Genomic DNA, 23,836 nt, shown 5'->3' with positions numbered 1-23,836 from the left:
TTTTTACAAAGGAAATGATCCCAGCTTGATTATGCCATCATAATGCACTTGTCGGGGTTCAATGTGTAAAACGCATGATCAACGTCACTTTTCGACGTGACAGACTTTGGACACCCTGACTACAAATCAACATTAATTGTGCCCCTCTTCTTTCTCGGAAAAAAAGGTTATCTGGATTCTTTTTATTTCTCTGTAGCCCGTTTAAATATTTTCTAAGTCTATGTCAGTTTTTCCAGGGGGCGAAACTTTATAGAATTTAGGAAAAAAACATTCACCCTTTTGACGTCATTTTTAACCCCTTAATAGTTTGGACATTCCATATAAAATTTACTATAAAATTTCAAAGAACTTATAGACTGAGGTAAAAATTGCAAATTTTGCGGAACGATTGTGTCATATTACTTGAGTGAATAAATGAGATTTTCGGATGAGATATGTCATATAGCGAGAGTTTTTTTTTTTAGTTACTCTCAGGTAGAAAATATGTCATGTTCGAGGTTGCGCCGCCTGGACAAACCGTTGCTTACTAAAACATTAACAGTTCATTAAAAAATAAAACTTATGATTTATAGTTCATTTTATAGATAGAAAAGCTGATGCATATTAAATGTTTAAAAATTCATTGATGCACCTCAAACGGTTTTTATTTTATGACGCTAGTCCACGAACTTTTTGATAACCCCTCGTATATATCACCAAAATGACACCATTAACACGAAAGACACCAACAATACAAATCGTTGGTCAATTTTAGTGTTTTGTATAAAGGACAAGGTATGGTAAGGGCGGAATCCGGCCCCTTATTTGATGTAAAAATCAGAACACAGTTAAAACTGTGATAGATAGTTTGTTTAGAACTAAAAATGATGCTTGTTTAAAAAGCAGCACTAATTTTGATCCAAAGCTTACACGGAGGCCACAAGAGGGTGAAGAAGGACATTTTCCCGAATTTCCTCAATTCTGGTTGAATTTCGTCAAATTTGAGATACTTTTCACTTCGGAAAACATAGAGCACAGGCTTGCCAATCTGAGATTTTTATACACAAGATGCATCTGATACTAGTGTATGAAATATATAAATTTGGTAGATAGGCAAGCTTGTGCTCTATATGTTTTCTGAAACAAAATGTGCTGTAAAATCTGTGAAAAATTCCATATAAATGAGAAAATTCGGAAATTGACATAGTTCCTGACCTTCCTGTGACCTCTGTGTACCCCATAACTTAGAACCAATACTCATTTCGTTGCAGGGGTGACAACAGGTTTTTATTGATAAACTGTTGCATCAATCTAAAAGACACCCTAAACCAGGGGCAAAAAAGGGGTCTTAGCCTATCTTGTTCTTTCCATTTGTATAAATTTCCATTCGTAACCTTGTATTTATTTATTTAGTAGATCAGAAGCATTAGAATAATATCATACAGATACGGACTCTTTCGGTGGTGAATATGGTTTCTTATTCACCAGACAAATATCCAGATTGCTTTCTTATCAGACGTCAAAAAGTAACGGAAATGCGAAGGCATACAGCAAAGACAATCTGAGGACATAGAATTTTATAAGTTTATAACATCATTATGCAAACAACCACAAACTCATGAAATGATACAATTATTTTTTTAATGCACAAGAAAACGTTAATAACAGCACGATTTGCCTGAATTTCCAAACCTATAAAAATATCTAGCGGAAGTGTGAGCAATTAGCTCACAAAATTATACCCTCCGCTCCTATATGGGTATATTGGCAAGTTTTATATTCCAAGTTTTGCATGGGGAAACCTCAGATATCTGTCCGATAAGAAAAAAGAATAGAAGGAGTACAATGGCATCATATAAGAAAGATTCTGAGAAAGTGTCATTGAATTTTATTCAGTGGTATAGGAGGAGTTTTGGATAAGAGATGGGTACTCCCAATGTTATGAAAAGAATGACAATGTCTATGTTTTCCTCTGGGAAATCCTACTTATCTACCTGATGGAAAAAAAGGAGGTGCATAACGGCACTATGTATTAAAGATTCTTTGAAAGTCTCATTAAATTTCATCCATTGGTTTAGGAGGAGTTGCGGATAAGAGATGGATACCCCCTATCTTACAGAAAGAATGGCAGTGTCCATATTTTGCCTTGCGTAACCCTTTTTATTTGCCCGATCAGAAAATAAAATAGGACGTGCATTATGTAATAAAGATTCTGTGAAAGTCTCATTAAATTTTACTAGTATTCAGCGGTATAAGAGTTGCAGATAAGAGATGAGTATTCCCTTGTAATAGAAAGAATGGCAGTGTCCATATTTTGCTATCGGTAACCCTATTTATCTACCCGATTGAAGAAAAAAAGTAGAAGGCGCACGATGGCATTATGTAATAAGGATTCTATGAAAGTCTCATTAATTTTTTCAGTGGTACAGGAAGAGTTGCGAACAAGACATGGGCACTCCGCATGTTATATAAAAGGATGCCCCAAGTGTTACGGACGTACGGAAAGATGTACAGAAGGACTACGGTAGGACGGACACCCCCATCACTACATCTATATACTTCTCGGTTTTCAAGGGGGGAGTTATAATAAAATATTTGCTATGGATCTCGTCTTAGAAATGAAGCCAACTTTTTAATTCTGTCCTGATTAGCCACAATGTAACACTGTGTTTCCCACATTAATTGAGTAAGTTTCTTATTGTCATGCTCATCCATTTCTACTGCTGTTATTGGTGGACTGAATCGATAAAATGGCACTCCGAGTGTACCACACCACGCTCTGGCTCTGTCTACAGGACGACCCTCGGCAATTGTGGCCTGTAATAAAACCGAAATTTATAATTACATATCTTGTTAGTTTTATCATCGAATAAAATTTTTATTAATAGTTTTTCTTAATGTGCCTAATTTCAATTTTTCAATATCCGAGCCATAGCTCTAATTATTGTATGAGTATTGTTAGTATGTATTAAATTTTAAATCAAACCGTTGCAAAAATGTGGAGGAAAGAATGAATATACAGCTTATTTTGTCAAAGAAAAGGAATCGCTAACTCTTAGTATTTTGTTTGTTTGCTTTGCGTCCCTTCGAGAATTTTTCACTCATATTGAGACGCCATCGATCGTCAGTGAAATTAGACATGTATCCGCACCTATGGACATTAAGCAAAGAGGGATCTTTTTGTGCTTAAACGGGGTGTTTCCTGAATACTACAATTCTTTAATATAACACAAGGAGTAATTTAATGAAGGGCCTTCCAAAGAATGTACTGTAACTGATTATAAAGTTAAAATTGTTTTACTCTTCAATCTTATTATTGAAATTTACATTATGTATAAATCCTGGAATGTATCAGTATTTATATGACCCATTTTGAAAATAAATTTTGCACTTACATGTATTATCATTCAATTGGCTTAATAACAATTGTGTTTAAAGTGATAATTTAGAAATAAATTATTTTATTTTTACTTTAAATTTTCAAATGATTTAGTGAATATTCAATTTCATACACACTACATGTAACTTTATCATACTTTCTGTATATGATTCTTCCGGTGCAAAATATAGATAGGGAATTTTACGAATATGATACGTAATGTTAGGCCTATTTTATCTTACCTTGATTCTCTTACTCCATATTGGACCACATAAATGACTTTAATTACTGATTATATGATTCTTTGAAGTTATGATGTGTTGGCATTCAGGGATATCTACTGCGACATGGATTCTCTGTGTTTTGTAATGGGCTTCGGCCGATGACCATTGATTCAATGTGAGGCATACGGCAAATATAACCATTTGTGCACACATGACGCGAAGGACTACTATGTTTACTATGCTCCGACAGCTTCATGTAAATTTATCATTTTTAAAATACTAAGGAGTCTTTTAAATGCATTTACTCATTTCTAGTTATATGATCAATAAAGCTTACGTTTTTTTGTTCCAATGTGCGCAAAAATTTCATTCATTTCCGAAACGAAAGAACACCCTTTCCATATTTAAAGTTAAGATATTCGTTTATTGGTGTTTGGAGTAGGTTTAACTCGTACATTAATTCACTTGTTTATTAAGTACTTCACTGTTCTGTAATTCTCTGTCATTACGTAGGCCACACGTTTAACACCTAAATTTAACACTTCCTGATCACCTTCTTTAAAAAAAATACTTGTCAGATGATCATTTAATTGACCTATATTTTACCTCACCTTGTCTACCATGACATTAATCAGGTTTTGGATTCCATGTGCTATCTTCGTTACATCAAAGATCCCTTCTGGTTTGTAGACATCAACAGTGTCAATTGGACGAACGGGTACCTGTCCCGTACCGAGGGAAACCATCACGCCGATCGGACGAACCAACTGGGACTCATTCTTTAAAAGCAAATTTAAATGAACTCAATCAAACTCATCTTTAAACAAACATCAACTTTAAAAAAAGCAAAAATATCTGGCGGTGAAAAAAATCAATTAGTTTTTTTCTCTCAAAATTTTAAAGCCATGCAGAGATGCAAACAGGAAATTTATAACTATTTGATGATATTAGTCAATAACATTTTACTAAAAAATTCTAATGTGCAAAATAAATGAAGTGTCACCTTTAACGTAATGTCAAAAATTATTTCAACACAAGCGGTGGGCGCATTTCTAGGTCATTACTTTGTCGTTTTGTTAATAATTTTTATTTTAAAATTAAACTTATTAAAAGTTAATATAAATAAAATCTTGTATTGAGTTGTATCTGAAAAAAAGTTTGGGTTGAGGCAGAAAATTACTTTTATACGAAATATTTTGATATTGTTTCAGCTTAAGGATGACGTCTACTCACATTGCAAAAAAAAAAAAAAAATCCACCGATAGGAATGAAAAACCATCTATTGCACATGAAAGGCTAGATAGAACGTTCTATAGTTAAAATGATATTGTCCTACGGATACAGTTTAACGATAGAATTCGTTCCGTGTATTGGCAACGTTGCATAATAAACACGGGCGATAACTCGAACTCTGTGCATTTTCTTTGAACAATCCAGAGAGTTCCGAATGTCAACATGGCGTTAAGTTTGAAGCGAGGAAAAAACGTTGAGAAAATGAGTTGAGTTTTCGTATTTATTTGGATTATTTTTTAGGTTAATAGGCATATACAATCTCAAAAAGGTTTTTTATGATTAATTTGGTAGTTATTCTCAGTGCTACTCCTTTTGTATTCTTCAAAATCAATTCGGAGTGGATCCACTCTGATTTGCTACATTGCAAGTATATGGGACGTATTCTAACTGTGGTGAGGGCTTGTCCCGAGACACAGTTAGATTACTCTAACTAATGAAAGACCAATCATTGTAATGCTTCAATGTACTATGCACTTTCAGATAACTTGGTCAATTGCCTACTTTTTATACTAGTGGCCTCTGAGTATATTTCTCAAAAAATCCCTCAAATCCCTTTACAAAAATTTCTTCATAAGCAAAATATATCAAGTGAAAAACTTTATTGGATAATAAAATGTAATTAAAATAAGGATATCACTGTATAGTATAAATAAACCACTATAACTTGAACAAAAAACTTGTTTTTTTTAATTCAAATTCGAATTTTCTCTGTCAATTTTCTACATTCTTCTAAATTTAAGTCTAACATTGCACAAAAATTAATGATAGAAACTCTTAGCTATTTAAAGCCGAAGTTAACTTACATAGTCCTATTCTACTGTTATCATAATTTTATAAAGTCAATGGTCAATTTTTTTTTAAAAATAGTTGTTAGAATGGCATTTGTTTATATTTCAGATTCTCCCCACTGCATGCCATCCAATTATTTGAAAAAAAAAAACCAATGTCATGAGCTTTACCAAACTAAAGACTTGGCAAAATGATAATGGAAAAGACATAGAAACTTTAGTGTCATATCTATAGAAAAAGAAATTTATTTACAAAAATAATGCAGGGGAAGTCGGACTAAATTATTCCTATGTTGCATGTCTTCTTCAAGTGGTTGTTTTGTCCGTTTAGCATAATTTTTGATTTAAAAAAATTACTTTATCAAAATCCGTGTCTATGAACTAAACCCTGAGTAAACGTCATCCTTAGTCAGCTATCTGAGGAGTCGCTAATTTTAAGTATAAGGGTGAAAAACGTATTCCAATTAAATGCAAAATTCAGTTGAATTTTTACAAAATATCTGCAGTTGCAGTTTTATCCTATGTCAGCACCCACACTCATCTTGCTTTTCAAATGAAAAATTAACTTCGAATACTTTATTCTAATACAGTTTATAAAACAGTGAAACAGTGAAATACAGTGTTTCTTTAAACATGTGGCCACGATAAAGAAAAAATTACCAATATCACATGAATTTAAATATATGTAGTTGCACTAAAAATGAATCACTTGTATGAAAAACAACTGCCTCTTCCAATTAAATTCAATATCTCTCTCTCTTACTTTTAATTTTAATCCACAGTTAAATTCATGTATTTCAGACAAAAGTTCCAAAGCCGGATTGTTGGCTTCTAATCCTCCATCAATGTATGGACCGAAAGCCTTGAAGTAGGTCGGAGCTGCTCCAGTGGCACGAGCAGCTTCCCATACTTTTTGTTCTAAATATAAGAAACACCGCAAGATTTAAGACAATATGGTGAATATCATACAGAAAAATACTATACCTGATAACTCAATTTTACCAATTAACATAATGCAGTGAAAAAACATTTCGTAAACAACTAGACGTCAAAAAAAAAATCGATTCTTTCATCTGAAGTATTTTACAAGGGTAACACTAATTGTGTTCGTCAACTATTTTTCTATTTTGTAATAAGCATTGATTGATAAAAAACATATACAAGTATAATATTATTATGTTATTCATGTATTATGTCTTAATAATTGTCAGGTTTTAACGCACTTTGCATAAGCCAGAAAACACAACTTTTATTATCATAATGCTGACTGTTGTATATGTTACAGTAAATATGTGAAATCAGGAATTTCATGTATTTCCTAAACCGTTCAGTAAATACATGTATTTACTGGTTGTTTTAAGAAACATATGTAATTACTAAATTTCTCATGAATTACTAAATTGACAAGTAAATGCATGTATTTACTGAAAAATTAAGCCAATTTTAAACGTTTTTAATGAACTAAGCAGGATGACTATACTATACATGTATGTTTTTAAATATTCAATGACTATACAGATACTTTTAAAACAGCACTTTATAAGGTTTTTTTTCTACAAAGCTGACATTCGTCATAGATTAATTTCCGATTCTGGGCAATAATCATTACACTGTCTTTCTAAAATCCTATCTAAGGAGGAATGCTTTAGACTAATAAGGCTTCATCATTGAAATACTGACATTAGCCCAATTACATTATACGTATTTTTAAAGATTTTTTGGGCATTTTTTCAGAGACAATATAAAAATTGTTTTATTTGCAAATAAGAGGCTTCTGGGTTTTAATTTTGCTGTTAATAATTGCATAGAAGCATAGTATGAGTATCAGTAATAAAACGTGTGAAGAAAAGTCAGCGATTTTATTTTTTTTAATATAAAAATAACTTTACATTTATCTGATGACCATTTCACACAGTTAAAGATGTTGTGGTGTAGACAACTGATTCCAGAAAATGAAAGCAGTGTATCTGTATGCATTTTATTTCAAATAAAACAATTTTTACATTTTCTCTGAAAAAAATGCAAAATAAAAAAAATCATCTAAAATAATTCAGAACTAATATCGGTCGTTCAAAGCTGAGACCATATTTTTAAAAGGTGTGTCTTAAACATTCATTAAATAAAATTTTGTGTAGCATTCTTCATTAATATTTCTTTTTGCAATCAAAGTTTAACAGAAATATCATTTTGATACCAACTAAAGAGCTCCTCATTGAAAAGCCTCTTCTTATCATCAACCAAATTTTAAATGGAAAGTGAATCAATTTAAGGCCATTACATGTTCAGCAAGATATTGAATTTTCCTCAGTTTAAGTTGGTAAGATAAACGTTGAATTAACTGTGCATCTGTTCATATTTTATGATTCATGCTCTAAATTATCTCACCGAAAAAAAAAACCAACAAAAAAACCCCCCAGTAAATGTATGTAAAAGGTATAGAGAAATTCTGTAAATACACGTATTTCCTAACTGAAAACAGTAAATACACGTATTTCCTAAGCAGAATAGGAATTTCAGGTATTTTCTACAACTTTGGAAATACATGAAATTTCTGATGTCACATACATGTATTTATTGTAACATATCTATATAAATTTTAAGTCTGTTTGCAAACCCCAAACTTCATTAAAAAAATATACTTTCTATATATCAAGTGTTTTTACAAGATTTTCAAATTACTTTTTAGTTTTTGGGAGTTCGAAGCTCAGCAGGCCCGCAGGCCACCAGCAAAATTTCTCAAAGCAAGCCGCGCACTACTTCGGCATACTATGCTGAAGCTAAATTCTTTGTAAAAGATGCGAAAATAGTTTGGCACTGAATTTTAAATACAGTCAGAGGGAAAAGAAACATAATAATAATAATTATAGAATAAGTGAATCAACATCAACTATTTATATCATGTTTAATGTAGAACTATTCCAAAATTAAACCTACCACCGGGTTTAGCTGGACAGTATATTTCTTCATTTCCCTCCTCTGAATCTACGTCATCTTTCTTATCTGTGCTGCCGTTCCTTTGATATCCACTTTTAGCATCATAAAGCTGCTCCAATGTTGGTTCATATGTCCTAAACAAATGTAATTTAGTTGGGTGTCTGTCTGCTAGTACAGCAGTCACCACAGCCCTAGAAATGTAAACAATCCCTGCATTCAGTGCGTTTTTAATTTATCTCCTGATTTTTTGGCCAAAGTATGTTTTAGTTAGGCACTTTAAAACATTGAAATCTGGTCAAGTATGTTAAAATCAGACATAAGTTTAAGAATTTTAATATAGCACAGAGAAAAGATATACAACAAATATTTTATTAAGAATAAAATAAGAAAAAATTATTAGTTCTGTTAAAAAGATTGAAAATCTCTTAAAAGTCATGAACAACTTGTGAAGAAAATTATATTACATCAGTTACTTTTAAAAAGATTTTTAAACCTTGGTTTCCTTAAATCTGTCATAACAGTCTCCTCTCCAAATTCTTCTTTCAACAAGACCTCGAAGTTCTCTGATTCATACGGCCTTGATCCAGTGAATACCTCGTCCTTCAGTCTGATATACAATCCTCTCATGTAAGACAGAGGCTTACCTTTATATAGAAAAAAGAACTGAGCATGAAGAAAGATTTCTTGTATGAGACTAGATTTATTCTCCAAGAAACAGTTATGTCCTGCATTAACTCAATAAACCATGGAAGTATTTAGTCAAATATGAAACATCACTCACCTGTGCAGATTCCCAGAGTTAAAAGTCCACCTGTGCTTGTTCCAGCTATCCAATCAAAGCACTCTGTGATGGGTTTTCCGACCTCTTTCTCAATGGCAATCAACATCAGACACTGCACAAGTCCTCGGATTCCCCCACCATCCAAGGACAGAATCTGTGAATATTTTTTCAAAAACATTGTGAATTGATATTGCTCATACATTACATCTGCTCCCTGTAGAGTTCCTTCCAACAACTAATTATGTATAACTCCTACCAAGATTATTCTTTTATGCCATCATCTCACCCTGTATCCTGGGTCTTTCTCTGATCCATCTATTTGTGCCAGTGGATCAAACACAGATGATAACATTTCATCCAATGGGCCTTTAAAAAAGATAATGAAATAATATTAATATCAAATTAAATTTTATTTACAATTTCTCTATAAGAAGAATCCTTGTCTAGCTTTATCACTTAGTGGTCCAGTAAATCTGGGAACATACAATCAGAGAAATAGATTATTTTGTTAGAGATACCAAAAGTTTAAACAAAGGTTATCAAAGATTACCAACACCAACCTCAACGAATAATAAATGATAAAGATATTAAATAAATGTTCAGTAAGATGCATAAACCATCACAAGTACAATGTGACAGTGATCATACTCTGGACACCATACTATCAGAAGCAGTTGTATGCATTTCTGGATGCATTTTTCAAATTTGTTCACGGTAGGGTTTTTAATTACTTCGGAATTAACTGGCGATGGTGACCAGTTGACATGGGATGCTTTCTCTTCCATGGCACCTGATCCCATCCTTGACGTTTTTAGAGGTGAGTGTTTGCTCTGCACATAGTTTGTATTGTTTCAACGGACTTTTAAGCTTAATTACTGTTCGTTATCTTTATATATAATTTAAACTTTAACATGAACATTCAAAATACAGTTAAATGGCATGCAAAGCATGACTGGTGGTTGAAATTACCACACCAACGGCAACGCCAGAGGTATGATGTAAATTTATCTCAACTTTGTTGAGGAAAGTTCACGGAAAGTTAGAGAAGGGTTGGGTCAGTTTGTTTCAGCTTATAATGTATAACAAAGACATGAAGATGCGCACCACTTTGGTCACTCTTTAAAAGTTTATTTATGTTTCCATCAACTTTTCCATTTTCTTCTCCTGACTTGGAACATCCATCTTCACAGTTTTCCATGTTTTCATCACACCTCAAGGCACCCGATATATGTAACATGTACAAAATCAGCTCTCTGAAATACAGATTGGATAACTGAGAGAGTTTAAAGAGAAATTTCTGATCATTTCAACCTGTTAATAAAGCATGAAGTTGTTTGTGTACCTTTTTAGAAGTGTAGATAAATAATCCATTCATACTTTAAAAATCAGATCTTGGTATGATATCCTCTACTCCTTTTTTATTTTAGGGGATAACATGTGTAACTAACTCTTAATTACGTATTAAAATTAGCAGTAGTAAAAACAAGTGTGTGAACAGCCTTAAGGAAAGCTTAGAGTTAAAAAATTATATCGTAAAGTCTTGTTGAAACTAGAGATTCTCATTGGACTCTTTTTTTATTGAACATATTGCTACATAGACATGGCAAGATCTGTCTTACTTGTTTTTATTATTTAGTTCACTGGCTAAATGTCTGGGACTCTGGTTTTTCTTGTTTTTGACATTTACATCAGCACCACACACTACAAAGATTTTCACCATCTCTACGTCGTCTTTCTAATATACATTTGAAAAGGAAATATTAAGGTTGTCTTCAAATTTAGGGAGGTATGCCAAACCAAAATTTTATTTAAAGAATGGTTTGAGACATAATATATCATTTAATAATTATACCATATTGTAATATATAATTTTTTTTCTATAAAGTAAAATGTTTCTTAAAGATTTTATCCACTGATTTAGAGGGTGTTAACAGAAAGAGAAATATTTTTCACTATCAAAAATATTTTTATTTTAAAAACTAAAATGCAGGTATCCAATTGACTTTTTTAACATGTTTTACTTGCATTAATTTAAAGCAAATGGTAAGTTTAAAGTATCTTATCTGTAGCCAGAACAATTTTTCCATTTTCTCTAAAAACAAAATACAAAAAATATATGAAACTTAAAATATTGGTCAATTATAAAATCATATGTCAAAAGATACATGTACATCCATTAAATAAAATTTTTGTGTGACATACCTCATATCATTTAAACTACAGAAAATATACTAGATTATTTAAATAAGTTAAGATTTCTCAGTTTGTATTTTTAATGTATTATTGACATATCCCAGCAGAAGTTTTTTTTTTTTAAAGAATAGAATAATAAACAAATAATACAACTTTCCGAGTAATATATGTGTTTATAAATTATGTTATTATAGTTTATATACGTTATTTATAGTCTGTTGATTTGTCACCTACAAGAACAGCAATGTGTATTGGGGTGTTTCCTTCTTCATTCCCGATACTTGGATCCGCTCCCCAACACAAGAGTTCTATCAGGCAATCTGTTCTGTCTTTCTCCTGCATGATATGTAATGGAGTGTGGCCCGTGTTGCTCTTTAAATTCATGTCAGCTTTCAGGCGACAAAATTTCTCAATCATCTGTGCAATCAATATTGCATGTATTAGAGTAAAACATGGATATAAATAATTTGAAGAATATCTTGCCCATTCTGCAATTGATATGATAAACTGGAGTAATGAAAGAGGTGAAGATAAGCTAACGAACAGTGATGGATCTCAAAAAAAAAAAAAAACCCTGCAAACAATATAAATCTGTAAACAGTGCATAAAACTACGGAAGCCCAATAGTGCAAACCAAAAAAATAAGAAACAAAAAAACGAAATTATTATATAAAGAAAATGATTAAATAAAAAACGAAATTATTAAATAAAAAAAAACGGAATTATTAAAGAAAGAAAACGAAATTACTAAATAAAGAAACAAACGAAATTATTAAATAAAGAAAACGAAATTATTAAATAAAGAAAACGAAATTATTAAATAAAAGACAAACGAAATTATTAAATAAAGAAAACGAAATTATTAAGTAAAGAAAACGAAATTATTAAATAAAGAAAACGAAATTATTAGATAAAGGAAACGAAATTATTAAATAAAAGACAAACGAAATTATTAAATAAAGAAAACAACATTATTAAGTAAAGAAAACGAAATTATTAAATAAAGAAAACAAAATTATTATATAAAGAAAACGAAATTATTAAATAAAAGAGAAACGAAATTATTAAATAAAGAAAACAAAATTATTAAATAAAAGACAAACGAAATTATTAAATAAAGAAAACGAAATTATTAAATAAAGAAAACGAAATTACTGAATAAAAAACTGAAACTGAAATACGGAATTTATAGATGTGCATGGTAAGGGCCTGAACCCATGAATCATTCCATAAAGCGCACGTGTTATAAAGCATCACTTAGTAATTCTATAGACCTGATTTTGTTTCGACATTGAAACAAGTGTGGGGGAAATGAAAAAAAAACTTAGATAAATGTCAAATTGACAAACGTAGAAAAACATTATGTGCTCACAGCCTATAATTCGCATTTGTAAAGTAAATGATTCATAACTGTTCAATTTTGTTTACGGGAATTTGATGCTGTGTCGCATCCCCACAACGTCAAAGTTTGAGCCTGTAAGCCTGGACGTAGCGAGGATGGCTGTTTCTGCTTACATAAAATTAATGACATTCCAAAAGAGCTCATGAATCGCTGAAAGGTCAAGGCCTTGCGTATCGTATCGCTGAATTCCCCCCGAACTAAACCTAGTGCCCTATCTGTGTACCCATAAATCTTAGGTTGTTGAAACAATAAAGAGAATGATTTGAATACTTGTTGGATTTGTTGTGCAAGTGTGTGCATTGTTTGTTCACAACTATCACTGATTTAAAAATACAGATTGTAATTCTGTAAATGACGAATGATAAGTATATATATGTATACAGTGATTCATTTTGAAAATGGTTATCATGGGTCCAAAGGACCCCCCTTAATGACAACAATGAGTCCCATGACAAAATCAGTGCATCCAAATCCAAGGGTCATATATTAGATATTACAGAGGAAATTCTGGTGAAATATAAAAAGTTATTGCACGAAAGAGCAAATGCTTTATTGTTGCTGTGAGTAGTTTTATAATTTTACTATCAATTGTCCAAGTAAGACTACATGATTTTGTGTCATAAATATAATATATTGTCAACTGTGCACTTTGGTTCTATTTTTCGATCATACATACGATCTCACACATTGTAATGTATCAGTCATAAAATGCACAGAAGCAGAATGAAGCAAAGAAATTTTAAGAAGAAATGAAAAAACAGTCAGAAATAAAAATGATTAAATTTTAAACTTCTTAGCTTGTAAGGAAAAAAAATTATACAGGTTACATGTATAGCTTTTACATAGGTATTAGTATTCGCTTCAGAAATGTTCCATAAACAGTGATAATCGAACTATGCTATCTAACTTTCAAATATTTTCTGATAATTGCTGGTTAATTGGCTGCAATTGTGAAATCTGACCTGTTGTTGGCAACCTTATATATACCTGTTAAAATTGTTCATGCATATCGCTTAGCACATGAATATGATGCAATCAGTCAAGTTTAGAATCGGATTATACCAAATGATACACGTTCTTCTATAAATTTATTGCGTCCATTGGGATGCACATTTATTAAAATAATGCGTCCTGAGCAAAATTTGTGCATAATTTATGCAGGATGCACACCAAAATGAATCATTGTGTATATATAGATCTACCCCTCAATACTATAAAATCAACCTTGTTGATTTTATAGTATTGAGGGGTAGACCTATATATATATATATATATATATATATATATATATATATATATATATATATATATATATATATATATATATATATATATATATATATATATATATATATACTTATCATTCGTCATTTACAGAATTACATGGGGAGCGCCTGGGCAAGAAATTAGAGGTGTTTTGCTTAATTTTTAATAAAGTAAGCAATCATTAAAATCTACTCATTGTAACAACTTTGTTAATTTTTGCACTTGCTCTCTTTAAACAATAATTTATAATGGGTTCAGATCGGTAACGTATCATTTTACAGCATTTTTTGAACTGTGCTATAATTGAAGAAAAGATGTATAACCATGGGAATTTCCTAAATGTTATAAGGGTCAGCAGTTGTAAACAACGGAATCTTAGCAGACATGTATATCTTAAATATTTGTGCAATTTATTAGCATAATCTCTTTGATGTTTCATGTCCAGATTCATTGTTTGCTAATAATTAGACCTTCTGAGTTGAGGGTTTAAGAAAGCTAATACTAACGTAAACTTGTCATCACTGGCCAATTCATCAGACTGCATGGTCAAATTAAGTTCACATTAATCATGTTAATGTAAGATAAAAACATAGATCTAAGCATATTGGATAACCAAAGGTAAAATTCTCCCCTATTCATCTATTATGATTGTCTACTCCAACTGGTTATGTTATCGATACGGGAATAGTTGAGTGTAAATGCAAATATCACACTTGTTTTAATGTCGAAACAAAATCAGGTCAAAGAACACGTGTGCTTTATGGAATGATTCATGGGTTCAGGCCCTTACCATGCACATCTATAAATTCCGTATTTTAGTTTCAGTTTTTTATTTAATAATTTCGTTTTCTTTATTTAATAATTTCGTTTTCTTAATTTAATAATTTCGTTTTCTTTATTTAATAATTTCGTTTGCTTTTTATTTAATAATTTTGTTTTCTTTATTTAATAATTTCGTTTTTCTTTATTTAATAATTTCGTTTTTGTTTATTTATTTTTGGTTTGCACTATTGGGCTTCCGTATAAAACACTGTCCCCTGCGAAATTTTAAAGCTGGTATCAGGTGCCTAAGAGAAGTAAGCATCCCCTGTCGACCAGTCACACTCGCCGTGAGCACTATTTATTGTCAGGTAGACGGAATAATCTGTAGTCAAATTTAGTATATCGCCTAACAATTGGTGTGAAATATGTCAGTCATAAACGACCCAATAATAAGCTGTATTTCGTAAAAAAGTCATTTTAAGAATTTACGACATGCTGACTTTAAACGAGGTTGCTAAATTCACCGTATCATCAACTTATTTGTCAGTAGCTTATCTCAGTTTAAAAATTGTCTTACTATGAATATGTTCTTGTGAGTCAATAAACTTGGATACATAAACGACATTTGCAGGTAATGAAGGTATATTACTACATAAAGAAAGTTGACGATGGAAAATTTTGTTATGTAAATCCATTTTTATAGAAAGAATGGGGAAATATTACAAAGCAATAGCTTCTTTCCTATCACTACACATGTGTTATGTCCTTCCCATACATTACATTACTAAAGGTATCTTTTCTAAAAATCTTTTTCATTATATTGTCCTATGCAATATATAATCAATAATAATAATAACGTGAAACCTGTCTAATTCGACATGCACTGGGAGACAAATTTTGTGTCAGGATAGACAGGGTGTCGGATTGCACAGTGTAAAAAAAAACATGAAAAATAGTAAAATGGGAAGGAAATTTAACGTCGGAATTTGATTGCACAGGTGTAGGATTAGACAGTTTTCACTGTACGAGATATTAAAAAACAAGCATTCTGAGAGTATTGCATTAGCAATTTATACTAGTCCCCTTCCGGCAAGTGTAATCCGGTTCCCGTTAAGAATTGAAATGTCATAATTCCGTCAAAAGTCAATGAAGCGGAACGAAATGCAAACTTGATCTATAACTAATCAAGGTCAAGTCACATACCAAAAATCAGCTCAATGTATCTGAAAGCGTTTAGAAGAAAATTGCTGAAAACCCTTAAAAATTGAAAAGGCCATAATTCCGTCAAAAATCAATGAAGCGGAACGAAATGCAAACTTGATCTGTAACTCATCAAGATACACTCACATACCAAAAATCAGCTCAATATCTGCAAGCTTTTAGGAAAAAAGTGCGGAAAACCAAGAGGGACAGACTGACAGACAGACAGACATATGGACGGACAGACTCAGAGGAAACCTATAGTTCCCTCCGGTTTCACCGGTAGGGGACTTATAGATAATTGAGCAGGAAACTACACACTCTTTTTTTTTTTTTATTTCATATATATTAATATTACAGTTGTTTAATATTATTAGTCCCCTACCGGTGAAACCGGAGGGGACTATAGGTTTCCTCTGAGTCTGTCCGTCCGTCTGTCTGTCTGTCTGTCCGTCTGTCTGTCCCTCTGTCTGTCTGTCAGTCTGTCCCACTTGGTTTTCCGCACTTTTTTCCTAAACGCGTGTAGATATTGAGCTGATTTTTGGTATGTGGCTTTACCTTCATTAGTTATAGATCAAGTTTGCATTTCGTCCCACTTCATTAATTTTTGACGGAATTATGGCATTTTCAATTCTTAACGGGAACGGAACCAGATTACACTTGCCGGTAGGGGACTAGTATTGCTAATGCAATACTCTCAGAATACTTGTATGTTATAGTACTCTTTAGATGAAGTATGTCAGTAACAGAAGAGTATAATTTGTACTAAGTGCTTGGATTCAACTCTACAAATCATTTTTACATGGCTATATAAATTAAAGTTTCATGTATGATCAAAAGTCTTATTCAGTGGTATCATCTGTAATTTTGCATTTTTTAAGTACTGTGTGGTTCTACTTAAAACAAATGGTTCATGCATGATAGATAATCTCAAGATGTGTTTGTTAAACACAAATGTCCAAAACTTTTGCCAGGTTCTAATGTGAACAATACTACCTAGTTATACTACACATGTATTTGTGTCACTAAACAAAATATTAGTACACAAAGAAATGCTGTTTGGATTGAAATTAAAATATCCACCATCTTTGTAAAAAAAAAAAAAATCTTAAGATTTACGAGGCGCATTCAGGATTAATGATCGAACTCGAATAAAAAAGTTTAACGTACTTAATCATGATAAAATAAAAGAAAAATACACTGATTGTATCCTGGCCCTTGTTTCTGCATGCAATTAACGACCTGTTTACAAAATTAAAGAATTCTCAAAGTTTGTTTCGAGTGTATATGTAAGTGTGTATTGTCATACCTGTCTGTTCCTAGCCCAGTGCATTGGAGTACCCCCATACTTTCTATCTCGTTTTGACAATTGGTCTTTGAACTTTTTACAAATAACATCAACTGACCTAAAAATGTATTTTGAAAAATTGGACATTAAGTTTATGTATTTACCTACATGTAAATGACAGTAAAGGTATATATGCACTATCTGTCTTTTCTCACCATCTTTTGAAGGACTTTTTGTTCAGATTCTTAATTAAATCAATCCAAATATCACAATGGAACTTAATAAATACACGTAGCAAGGCTGGGGACTGCACAGCTTACCTGGTGTCGCCATTTTTAACAGCATAATGGATGGGATACATGTCCTGACCAGTTATATTTGGATCGGCCTCTTCATCCAGCAATAACTGTACAATCTCGGGTTTCCCCTTTTGACATGCAGTGGCTAGGGCAGTTAGACCCTTCTTGTTCAGGTAGTTTATAACTCTGTCACTACCTTTGGGATCATCATGCTTTGCTAAAATCTGAAAAGACAATTTTTCTACATGAAAATCAAAGCAACTGTTTATCGCTAACTCTCTAGTTTAATTTTAATCTTTCATATTAATCATTATTTTCTACTAAATTGTATTTGATTTTACATCATGACGTTCTTCAACTATTTCAATAATTCTCAAACCTAGAGCTCTTTTAAGCACTGATTTTTTTTTTTTTCATAAAAAAATATTTCAAAATTATTTTGAAATATAACATTAAAATTCCTCTAAAAATTCTGTAACACATAAAGACTTTTCCATTTCATGACATTGTATTGACAATTATTCCATAATACATGTATGAACGAAATACTAATATACCTCAGTCGATTTATTATTTACTTATTATTTATTTAGGTTATTACTAGTAATATCGATGATTTGATCATGCATTAACTCAAAATTTTTTGGCTGTTTGTTATACTAGTAAGATCCTTCAAAATATTTTTATGAATATAATTTTCATCTGGAAAATGGACAGTGGATCAGGACATATTCACTAAGCTAAGGGTTATTAACCTTTAATTGGGAAAAAATGGATTATTTACAGTTCTACACTAAACCATTTAGTTAAATAATGATTTATGAACTAACACGAATGACTTCAGGGTGATGTGATACAGCATAATGGTATACAGTTTCTCCATTCTGATCCTGAAGATCCAGTCTGGCACCCAGCTCCAATAAAACACTCACACACTGTGTGTGCTTCCCTAAGATGGCTGCCATTAAGGGAGATAACTGAGTATTCTTCATTTGATGGTTAATATCCCTGAAAATATTGAAATAACTGTGTCTGATCAAAAGTAAGCATGCTTTAATATTCCGTGCAATGGTAAATTTTTATCCACACAGAAACATTGTGCAACACAAGGAAACAAGGCAATGTTTAGTATTTATAGTAAAATGAAAGATTTAAATTTCAATGTTGAGACTCAGATTACTGTGTTTGATACTTATGTTAAAAGTGTGTTATGCTATGGAGCTGAAATATGGGGGTTTCATAAAGGTCAAGATGTTGAAAGAGTGTATATCAATTTTTGTAAAAGAATACTTGGTGCAAGAAAAAATACTTGCAATAGTGCTGTTTATTATGGAATGTATTATAGAATTCCACTAAATATATATAGAAAGCGCAGAATATTACAATATTGGTTAAAATTAAGAAAAAGTAAAAATTGCATATTGAGTGCATGTTATCAAGATATGGTGGAGAATAAAGATCCCTGGATTGTGAGTATAAAAAATGAAATGTACACTCTAGGTTTAGGTGACTTGTACCATAGTAATCAAAAAGATAGTATTATATTAGAGATAACATACAATAAAATGTGTAATGTTTTTAAACAAAAAGCTATATCTGGTATATGTAGATCACCAAAATGCATGTTATATAAGCATTTAGTTGACTATTTTTGTTTGCAAGGTTATTTAAAGAAACCTATTCATGTAAATTAAAGAAAAGCAATTACATGTTTAGACTTTCAGCACATAATTTAAAGATAGAAACTGGAGGGTATGACAACTTAATAAGGAGTAATAGGAAATATGATTTATGTAATTTAAATGATATTGAAGATGAATTTCATTTTTTATTCATTTGTCCTGTTTTTCATGATTTAAGAGACAAATGCATCAAACATCACTACTCCCGAAGACCAAGTGTCTTAAACTAATACAATAATTTTGTAGTACAAATACCAAAGATGTAAATCGGTTAGGGAAATATATATATCATGTTAATAATTTACGATTAGAATGTTCAAAACAATTAACTAAATAATAGAATGTATGTATCACAAGTTTGTAAGTGTACATCATGTTATTGTTCTATGTATATAATTGATAAATATATAATATTGTACTGTAATGCTTATGGGATGTACCTCCCACGGAATAAAGAACTGTGCAATTATTCCAGGTCAATACAATACAATTAATACATATAAACTATATATATTTTACTCATATCGAAGAAGCATAAAAATATGTTTACACGGGTAAGTCGATTTTCTCACTTTAAATTCAAATTTGAATCTAAATTTTATTTATACTGTTAACTTATTATAACAATCAACACAGTTTATATTATGATGTAACAATGACAACAAACGACGTGAAATCACCGGTATTGCAGAGATAAAACAAAATTATGTATATCTCTTAAAAATTAATAAAAGTATTTTTCAAAACATTGCATTAAAATAATTCTGTTTGCTTTCAAATGTTTAATGCTAGGTAACTACACAGTGGTTTATATTCCTCATCAAAGGTCACGCAAAAATCAACTTAATTCGCTGTTGCATGAAATGGGAATGTGAAGTTCCAGAAATGTGTAATATACATATGTAAATATTTATGACTTTAGGGCTGATAAGAGCGTCTATATGCATAAATTTTTGCAATGTGTCTTCACGCCTTATTGCAGCTAAAACATCGTAAATAAAGGGAGTGTAAATTTAGTAATACTGCTATACGAAAAAAAAAGCGTTAAGTGTGTGAATAATACTCTTGAATGATAAAACATACTTCTTAAACTTTTTATTGTGAAAGCACTCATATAAACCCAAAAATGCTGCAACATGAGCCGGTCTCCAGCGCCAGTTTGTTTTATTGCCATCTGATCTATTTGGAAGTTTGACTTCATCAAACCCAGGGTGCGATTCTTTTGTGTCCTTGTCATTAGTCCAGCGAAATATACTACAGAAAAAAAGATGTTTGACATTTTACACTAGGCATATCTACAAGTGTATGGTGTTGACTGGATAAAGTATAAAACAAATACAAATCATATAAAAATTATTCAAAGATCGTCTCACTCGCTTTTGTAGATTGCTATATAAAGCAGACAAAATTATTAAATGTTAATTACATTAAACAATTTTCACTGATGTTCATCTGTAATCTTCATTCAAAACTGCTTTCAATCATTTTATCCTTTGATTTTAAATTTACAGGTGCTTACTTGACTTAAAACATGTCTACAAATTTACATGCATAAAGTGAAAAGTCATGTATACATAAAAGAAAACTAAAAAAATTGTGAGAATATGTTTATGAAGCACTTCTAATTTAAACATCTGTAAAAATAAAGTTTAAATTCAATCTAATTAAAATTAGATCTTTGATCCGCTCCAACGCGACACAAAGTAGCGATCTGGTTGGAGCGGATAAAATTTTAATTTTAATTAGATTGGTTTAAATTACATTGTATATTGCATATATTTAAAAGTCTCTCCACAATCAACAATCAAACCAAGAAATAAAGTTTTGCTAGCTTGTACTTTTGTGGAAGGGAGCACCATTTAAATTTTTTCTGGAATGTTCCATAATGTCGATATTAATATTCTTTATTAGTAATTGAAATTACAGAAAATTCATATATTGAGTATATACAGAACTGTCGTTTACTCATTATACGAATCTCATATTTCAATAATTAATTGGTATCAATAGTAGCTCACTTGAAAATGCTAGACAACTTATCAACAAAGTACAGAACTTTTGTCATCACTTTATTGTCGATATCATTACCATTTGTTTCAGCTGGTAAAGATTTCACTCTTTTCGGAGAGTTCCAATTCCACAAACTTTTCAATAAAGTGTAGCTCTTTGAGCATGACGCCTGGCAAATAAGCTACCAACATCACCATTTAATTTAAAAGTGAGTCAAATTTTGATCCATAAAATGCCTTTTTTCATTGACAATGCACTTGCATATTCATGTTTTCTTTCCATAGTTTATTATGCATCATCTTAATTGATGGAAAACTTAACTTCTTCAACATTGGAACCAAATTTACTTCGAATTCAACTCACCTGAAGCTTTTATGCATCACATTATTGGAAACCATACACTCCACAGAACTCAGCCTTTGAAACAAAGCTGTAGGTCCACTCTTATTCTTGTTTGGTAACCTATCATGTTACAGTGAAAGAGTTTAAAATAAAAAAGTACATATTAGTAATTCAATTATACTCATTTCATTTTATCATTAATTTTTTTACAAAGAATCAAGAACATTCATGGTTTATCTGTTAACTGCAAACCTTAAATTACATTAACTGTTGAGGTCTGTTTGTCTCTTTCACTTCTTAGTCTGTTCGTTAGACTTTGTATTCGAAGTACGTCAATGTTGCCAAAATGAGCGTTTAGTCTCACCAATAGGCATAGAACTTTAGAAAGATACTCTCCCCCCTTTCCTCTTGCTGACTTAATTACACGTACGTACCTTATATTAAACTTTCCAATTTTTCTAGTGATCCTTGCAAAACATAAAACTTGATGCATGGTGTTCCTAATCCATTCTCATCAATACTAGCTAGCTTATGAACAATTTCCACACAGGTCAAATATAGCTGCCACCTGCTGGATTTTTTAATCATACATTCCTATTGTCACTATATTTGCATACACTGCAAGCTTACAGATCACTCTGTAGTCACAGTTGAGGTAACATCTTCAATGCCATTCAGTATTGAAATAACATGAATGATCTGAGATAATTCAGACTGATATTGTGGAACTCTCCAGTAAAGAAAACACAATAAGTATTTACACTCTGAGTTGTCGATAGGTAGAGATTGGCTTAGTTGATACAGGCTATACCAATTCTCTTTTAAGAAGAACAGACGCGAGATTGTATGAAATAGTTATATATACAGTATTTAGTCATAAGTAAGTCATCATTTTATTTATTTATTTATTTTTACTTAGTATTGAAAAATTGATATAGGACATAGGATACTCAAAATTTATATGTTACAGACATCTATAACACAGTTTGTGCAGGTTTATTTATTGCTTAAACAAATACTTATCATGAGATTTCCCTATCAAACAAGCCTTATTTATTCATTCTCCCAAAACCTATACATCTGTTTCTAAACTTCTGTATAGTTTTGATTAGGGATGTCAATTTTGTCAATAACTCATATTCGAATATTCAATGAAAGTATTCGAATATTCGATAAAATGAATAAAATCTGTTTTATTTTAAATATGCATCATCCTAAAATCAGTAAAATTGTATGAAGACTTTTGTAGGTGTACAAGAAGAAATTCCACTTGATATTTGTCAATGTTTGAAATAAATAATTGATTTAAATGTAGAAAAGTATAATTTTAACAAATGAAACGTGTATTTATAGTAGCTCCAACTGAGGAACCAGTCGTCTCACAAAAGGCAAGATAGCCGTAACGGTATATACTGTTCAGATTTCAATACGTATAATAAATTACAATTATTTGCCTGATAAGAGATATGATTATAATCTTTGATACAATGTAAACAAATATTTCCATAGACAATTTTCCTAGGTAATTACCTGTTTTCCCGATAATGAATATAAATTATGTACAACCCGAGATAATCAAGTAATTTACACATTTATTCTGAGATTAAGCCCTTTACAATATTAATTACAGATTAATTCTATCGGACATTCATTCAATGATCAATTAATTTTATTTTGATAAGTATACTCTTCACGCCTTTTAGATATTCTTAGATTTCATTTGTTGTCCTCGATTCTACATCCGATCGTATCTATAACTAATAAAAGCTATGAAAGTACGTTTTGTATTGTACATAAAGCATTATTGTACAATTCTTTACAACACCTTACTCAAAACAAAATACATGTAATTTAGAAGATTTATAAGATAAGAAAGTAGTGAAAGAAATCAGTCGATCGAAATTGATCGCTAGTAAATTAAACAGGGATAATCCCAGCACTGTTCTAATCAAAATTTATTGATCACAGTACTTCTTTTTATGAAATCTGAAAAACACCGAATATTCGAATCTTA

General features: G+C 31.2%; 1 protein-coding gene across 1 annotated transcript; it reads right to left on the bottom strand.

Annotated features, from left to right (window-relative positions):
* Nucleotides 1-1,585: 1,585 nt before the first annotated feature.
* Nucleotides 1,586-22,489, bottom strand: LOC133200198 (85/88 kDa calcium-independent phospholipase A2-like). Its single transcript, XM_061336002.1, has 16 exons — nucleotides 22,257-22,489; nucleotides 21,844-21,942; nucleotides 20,554-20,724; nucleotides 18,619-18,796; nucleotides 17,810-18,012; nucleotides 17,511-17,607; nucleotides 11,806-11,988; nucleotides 10,998-11,113; nucleotides 10,483-10,631; nucleotides 9,665-9,744; nucleotides 9,379-9,532; nucleotides 9,091-9,241; nucleotides 8,598-8,788; nucleotides 6,427-6,581; nucleotides 4,194-4,361; nucleotides 1,586-2,796 (listed from the first exon to the last, which is right to left on the bottom strand). The coding sequence occupies exons 1-16, from the start codon at nucleotides 22,313-22,315 to the stop codon at nucleotides 2,578-2,580; spliced, it is 2,373 nt and encodes a 790-aa protein (XP_061191986.1). The 5' UTR covers nucleotides 22,316-22,489; the 3' UTR covers nucleotides 1,586-2,577.
* Between the last annotated feature and the right edge of the window lie 1,347 nt (nucleotides 22,490-23,836).

The sequence above is a fragment of the Saccostrea echinata genome, unplaced genomic scaffold (genome assembly GCF_033153115.1).
Source record: "Saccostrea echinata isolate AGI-Se365-2 ecotype Australia unplaced genomic scaffold, CSIRO_AGI_Sech_v1 ptg000037l, whole genome shotgun sequence".
In the NCBI taxonomy this organism is placed as follows: Eukaryota; Metazoa; Mollusca; class Bivalvia; order Ostreida; family Ostreidae; genus Saccostrea; species Saccostrea echinata.
The sequence above is the reverse complement of the archived record's forward strand: the minus strand, read 5'-3'. Positions and strand labels throughout refer to the sequence as shown.